Below are 6,872 nucleotides of genomic sequence, written 5' to 3' on the forward strand. Positions count from 1 at the left end.
GAGGAAGAGCATTTGCTGTAGGGTATCACAATGGATAGGGCTGTTGTGATATGATCGGACAATCCCAACATTTTATGTAAATTGTGGTTTATTCTGATTTGCATAGCTTTGGTAGCCATTTTTCTAGGTCTCCTGCTTGTATTACGGGGTATGTTGAACAAAGTTTTCCTTAAAATGTATTCCTGGGTTTCACATATATCTATATAATATATTCCTGGGTTTCACATATATCTATATAATATATTCCTGGGTTTCACAAATATATATATAATATATTGGTGGAGGTTCCCTGATTTTCATCAATCGTTGCTGCAGTTTGATTTTTATATATACAAAGTTTAAGGAAAAGTTTGTTGAACATGTTTTCTACAAATCTATCCTACATGAAATTTTGTTGAATTAGCTTTTTTTAATAACAATATTCACAATTCTACAAACTTAACATATTACTAGGTAAGGAAAAATAAAAATCTCCAGACATTATTTGGTTAGATTTTAGTTTTGGAACAATTTCACTAAATCCTGTTCTAATTATTTCATGTAGGACAGAGGTTTGTCAGTCATATAAGCACATGTAGGACAGAGGTTTGTCAGTCCTATAAGCACATGTAGGACAGAGGTTTGTCAGTCCTATAAGCACATGTAGGACAGAGGTTTATCAGTCCTATAAGCAAATGAAAGAAATTTCCATCACCTATATCATACAGTTAACCTTTGGAAAGGAAAGCATAAGATTTTCACTTCTTCCTTCAAGACAATATAAATGGACTTTTCTTCAAACACTTTGGACCTCTTCGTGTTGTATTTTTTATAAAACATATTTTGTTCATCTCGTCAATAAATATGTCAACCATTTATAACAGCTCGGACCCCTGTCTCAGTATTTACATCACAAACCCCAGATGTATTCATCCTAACCTCTACCAGTTCTTCTTATATTTTACCGCCATTTTCTACTTGTTCATCCTCAATCAATCTATAACTGCCACACATTCACTGGCTGTTGTCATTTCCTCCCCAGAAATATCAACTGGCTGTTGTCATTTCCTCCCAGGTATTAGTTACTAATTCCTACCACTTACTAGACCAATGGGTCTTACAAAACTGTTCCTTAACTATCAGCCGCAGTTCAGATAGGATTTTCATGGTTTGTTAATGATAAAAGTGAATTAACAAAGAAATATTGAGCAATTTGATACAATAAATATCAATGGATGGAATTTTTGTGGTAGAACACATCGTTGTTGCCATGAATACAAAAGGGGTTTGTGATGAAGCTTTTGTTATATCAATATATTTTCAGTCACACATCAGTTACTTTATACATTTACTACAGTCATCCATATTCTCCTCTTTTTCTCATCAGAACATACATGTAAGCAATATCCCTCTCATTTTATCATCAGAACATCCATCTAAGCAATACCCCTCTCATTTTATCATCAGAACATCCATCTAAGCAATACCCCTCTCGTTTTATCATCAGAACATCATAAAAGATTTTCACCGTTTCTAACATTACCTTTTCATTTTACAGTACTGGTGGTCAGTATAATTATCCCTAAGGCAGTAACTGTATCTTCATTTGTTGAAAAGGTCTTAAACATGTATTGAAGGTCGTACATTTTAAATAAATTTTGTTTCAGATTCAACTTCTCCTAAAAAAAAATTAAGCAGAAAGATTTTTTCAACTAAAATAATACGTTTACAAAAGTTTATCCTGAGAAAACAGGCTGTGTTGTCTGTAACTTTGCTGATGTCTTTCTTTTTGTCTTTCCTTTTGTTTGATCTTCCTGTCTCGCTGTTTGCTCTAAAAGGTAAAATCTTTTTGTCTTTCACATTGTCTTTCTTTCTTCAAGTCAGGGCCTCCTGTTCTTCGTGTCCTTTTGATTGCTTGTAAAGGTCACACATGTTCTCTTCCCTCCTTCTTTCTGTCTTTGGTATTTCTTCTCCCTTCCTCCTCTCTGTCTTTGGGCTTCACTTACCAGGACACCTACAGCTACACACATTCACATCAAGTCTCACTTTCAACTTGACAGTGCTGCAACCTACAACCGACAGTAAACAAATACAAATATAACAAATAGGCCAATCTCTGTTTCTGTTTAATTCACCTACTTGGACTTAACATCAAAATTGAAGATCATCATTTAAACATGCATTTATGGAAATTCAACTTAAAGACAAAACAGAAACATAAAATCTACATCAATCACCACATTTTAGTTTCATTTACCTCAGTGTGTAGCTTTGATGAACATGTTAACCCTTAATACTTGCTTAAACTAAGGGTTTTCACTGACAAAACTAAGGGTTTCTCAGTGGCAAAGAGTTTCAACTTAACAATCTCTAGAGTTGTACACAAAGGGTTCTTCTTACAAAACTGTAAGACCAACTTACGCTGGCCTATTGTAGAACGAAAAAGCAGATTGGGATTGTATATAATATTAATTTCATTTGTTAGTTATAGCAGAGTTGACTTACATTTGTATGATGCTGAAACTTATCGTAGACATCACACAGTTCATCAAGTTTGTACTGATTTAAAACGACAAATCCGTCCAGCACGGGGCTGATCCTCCGTGCACAATCCTGACAGTGGACCACAAACTTCTTATCTTGTTCAGTCACAAACAGGATATTAAACACTTCCACCTGGAAACACAAACAGCTGTTTTATTTTTGCCCTATGAACTCTTGATCAAATAAAAGATATAATGCAAGATAATTTAAGTAGGGAAGCTGTGTTTTGTGTATGAACATACACTCAAATGATTCAAAACAGAATGAAATCTTCCTACAATATTGTATATCGAGAAATTTTGGCCACGGATGAACTTTCGCCTTTCTGCCCTCCGCAAAGAGGACGAATTTGATCATGACAGCAAATATTAGTACGTAACATACAATATATAGTAATTTGATGTGAAGCGTGAAATTGAATCTAGGGGAACTTGGATTTGGTAGCAAAGGGTGAATATTTGACAATGCAAATGTTTCCTTGTATACAGTACTATTTCATTGAATTATGTCCAACAATTAGAAATTCCACATACTACAGTATCGTACCTCGCATTCATTACAGTAGTGAGCTGCCTCGGTCTCGGAGCGGCCGTGCCACTTCACCTCAACACCAAGGTTTTCTACAAAGTCCAGGGTGAAGCGGATCTGTTGTAACGACCTCAGTAAACACGACCTAAAAATTACCACAACATACTAAAGGCAATCGTCAACTGGAATAAACTGTAAAAGTGGCTATGATTTAGTCCTATCTTTTAGAGTAGACAGCATGCCAAATGGTCCTGTTCAATTTGTTTATCTTTACCACTTATCATGCCTTATTAATATTTGGTGATAGCTGGACAAAGGGAAAGATAATTTGGTGTTGGTTAGATAAACAAGATCTGACTCTTTCTATATATATCAACATAGAAAAGTTCTATTGGTCTAGATATGGATCAACATAAGCAGTGCACAGTGACAATATTCTCCTGCAATCACACCAGGTTTCCTCCCCCACTGCTAGTTGTATAAACGTTCTAGTAGTTGATCAACATGTTTGTCTACCAACTATGGAGTACATAACACCCTGGAGGTGATTTACTGGTCAATCATTTAATTATGATGTCATGTAACAACACTTTTTAACGTCAACTTCCATTGTGACGTCATGATCCACGCCAATCATTTTCCCATCAGAAATAGACATGATGTATCTTCAAAGGGAAATGTGTGGTTTTCTCTATAAGATATGACTGTTACAGGAGAAAAACTTCCCCAAACTCTTGAGGGCTGTTGTCATATTTAGTTAACTCTCACTAGTTTATTTTCAAATAAACATGTAGTAAAATACATTCGGTAAACCTTGTGTCTTTCTAAAAGTTGAAAATTAACTAACTTGAGTTGGATAAACATGATAATCAACCATCGCTAATTGGAAAATCTCTACGTAACCACTTGATAACTGCCAAACTTTATTTGTACATTACTTACTTGACAAGCTCAAAAAACTTTGGTTCGGAGATGTGGAGGTTGCGTGCGATGTTCCAGGTGAGGTGCACCATGGGTACAATGGATTTGTAGTTTTGGAGTTTGTTCCACTCGTACCTCTCCAAGGCGAGCTTGTATTGTCTAGCATTAACTGGACCCACATTCCATGCAATGTTGTTACACCAACCCTGTCAAAGGTCAATGATTAAAGATGATAATTAATGAGATAGATATCTATGAATGGGCTTATTGAGTGTAGCTTTCACAGGTTTATTTTCACTTGCTCTCTATAGATTCAACAATATACAAAAGGTACCCATAAGTTAAGTGTTAAAGCTGATATTGGGAAAAACCAGTGAATAGTTATATGACTATGAACTGACCACAGTCTGTACCTGATGGACATGTGACCCTTGTGAACTGACCACAGTCTGTACCTGATGGACATATGACCCTTGTGAACTGACCACAGCTTGTCTCTAGTGATTATATGACATTTGACCATGCCATAACGTCAACCCAGTGAATATGACCTCTGAACTTATGACAGCCTCTACCCAGTGAATATGCCCTCTGAACTTATGACAGCCTCTACCCAGTGAATATGACCTCTGAACTTACCACAGCTTGTACCCAGTGAAATATGACCTCTGAACTTACCACAGCTTGTACCCAGTGGACGGTGCCAGCACTGACCCAGACCAGGTCGCCAGGTTTCTGTATGAACCTATAGACAGGGATGTCCTCCTCATACAGATCCTCTAACATTGGCCACCAGGACCCTGTCAGGTAGTCCACGCTGTTCCTACAATACAGTACAGTCATAACATTTATAGAACAGAGTATGTCATGTAAATCTTATAACATATACCACCAGGATCCTGTCAGGTAGTCCACGCTGTTCCTACAATACAGTACAGTCATAACATTTATAGCACAGAACATGTCATGTAAATCTTATAACATATACCACCAGGACCTTGTCAGGTAGTCCATGCTGTTCCTACAATACAGTACAGTCATAACATTTATAGCACAGAACATGTTATGTAAATCTTATAACATATGCCACCAGGACCCTGTCAGGTAGTCCACACTGTTCCTACAATACAGTACAGTCATAACATTTATAGCACAGAACATGTCATGTAAATCTTATAACATATGCCACCAGGAACCTGTCAGGTAGTCTACGCTGTTCCTACAATACAGTACAGTCATAACATTTATAGCACAGAGCATGTCATGTAAATCTTATAACATATACCACCAGGACCCTGTCAGGTAGTCAACGCTGTTCCTACAATACGGTACAGTCATAACAATAATAGCAGTAGCACAGAGTATGTCATGTAAATCTTATAACATATACCACCAGGACCCTGTCAGGTAGTACATGATGTTCCTACAATACAATACGATACAGTCATAACAATAATAGCAGTAGCAGAGAGCATGTCATGTAAATCTTATAACATATACCACCAGGACCCTGTCAGGTAGTCCATGATGTTCCTACAATACAGTACAGTCAGTCATAACACTTCATAATGTGAGGAAAATCTCAGGAATGCAAACACTGAATATCAAACAGATTATATTTGTTTTATAGTCTTCATCATAAACATATAGATAACAGATCCCTTTTTAAGAAGCATTATCTGTGAGCTTACTTCTGACACATGTTGTGGATCATGCCCCAGTATGGCTCTGGTACCCCGAACCATTCACAGTCCCCAGGCCCGATGTTTACATTGATAGAACAGTAGTTATTGTTCTCTTGGTGGCCTGCAACAAACAAAAATCAATTAACAATTCTGGTATTAACGAGGTAAGTCATTAAATTCTTATTAACTCTTTCCGTACCGCAACTCCGGTCCGGATTCCGTACCGGATGTACTTATTAGCCTCGCCCCCGCGCATATAACAAAATGGCGGATTATAAAGGTACTTTTTAGACTAGGTGTAACTGCCGCAAGAATTAAACAGGTAACCGTGAACAAATATTGTTATTGTTTCATGTTCTGGTTCATAGACAAACACTTCTTCATTTTCGCTGCATAATAACTAACTGGCAGCTGATTATGACTGAGAAACAACATTTGTCTGGCAATAAACGAAACGATTCCTTGTATTTAACACAGCGTTGTAGTACAGGTTTCCAATAGGGATTGATTATGGTTACGAATGTGGAGTCGTTGATTTTTTTTCTAAATACAAGTAGATTTCATCAAGACTTATATTAGAATATTCGAATTTACTCAACAAATATCTGATGATGAATTTACGAGTGTTCGTATGGAATTAAGTTGCCGCCATCTTGTTTACTTTGAGGCACCAAACGCAAACATCTTGCGGCAAATGCGAGAACATTAAGTTAAATAATAAACAAGGTTACCGCGAGCGGTATATAATACGCCCGTCACACATTAAATGAGCAGTTGTTTGTATGATTGAAATATATGAAGTATTTGTGATATTAAAAGAGAAATCATTCAACATAACTGGTAGATCAATGAGTGCAATACAACATCATGGAACACATGCATCGCATTAATGAAACCAAGGGAAATAACTCCAATAATTATGGTCGGATAATGGCAGTTATCGAACTTGTCCGATGTTTTATGGTAATTAACCTTGTTGTAAAGTTTGATGTTAATCCGTTAATAATTACTCGAGATATCGAGCAGACACTGTTTCGGCAAGTCCATAAAGGGGCATAACTCCACAAATTATTGTCAGATAATGGCGGTTATCGAACTTGTCCGAGGTTTCATGGTTATTAACCTTGTTGTGAAGTTTGAAGTTAATTCGTTAATAATTACTCGAGATATCGAGCGGACACTGTTTCGGCAAGTCCATAAAGGGGCATAACTCCA

At 36.7% G+C, this 6,872-nt stretch overlaps 1 protein-coding gene across 7 annotated transcripts in view; it reads right to left on the minus strand.

The window, feature by feature from the left end:
• Positions 1-610: 610 nt before the first annotated feature.
• The window catches only part of LOC110466209 (histone demethylase UTY-like), a 121,290-nt gene continuing 115,028 nt past the window's right edge, over positions 611-6,872 (minus strand). For all 7 annotated transcript variants that reach the window (XM_021522630.1, XM_021523029.1, XM_021522787.1 and 4 more), the window contains 6 exons: positions 5,664-5,778; positions 4,651-4,795; positions 3,994-4,178; positions 3,070-3,196; positions 2,485-2,655; positions 611-2,048 (listed from right to left, as the gene is read on the minus strand). In XM_021522630.1, coding sequence (XP_021378305.1) covers positions 2,028-2,048; positions 2,485-2,655; positions 3,070-3,196; positions 3,994-4,178; positions 4,651-4,795; positions 5,664-5,778 — 764 coding nt within the window. In that variant the 3' untranslated portion in view covers positions 611-2,027. The remainder of the gene's footprint in view (positions 2,049-2,484; positions 2,656-3,069; positions 3,197-3,993; positions 4,179-4,650; positions 4,796-5,663; positions 5,779-6,872) is intronic.

This window comes from Mizuhopecten yessoensis, unplaced genomic scaffold (genome assembly GCF_002113885.1).
Source record: "Mizuhopecten yessoensis strain PY_sf001 unplaced genomic scaffold, ASM211388v2 scaffold213, whole genome shotgun sequence".
NCBI lineage: Eukaryota > Metazoa > Mollusca > Bivalvia > Pectinida > Pectinidae > Mizuhopecten > Mizuhopecten yessoensis.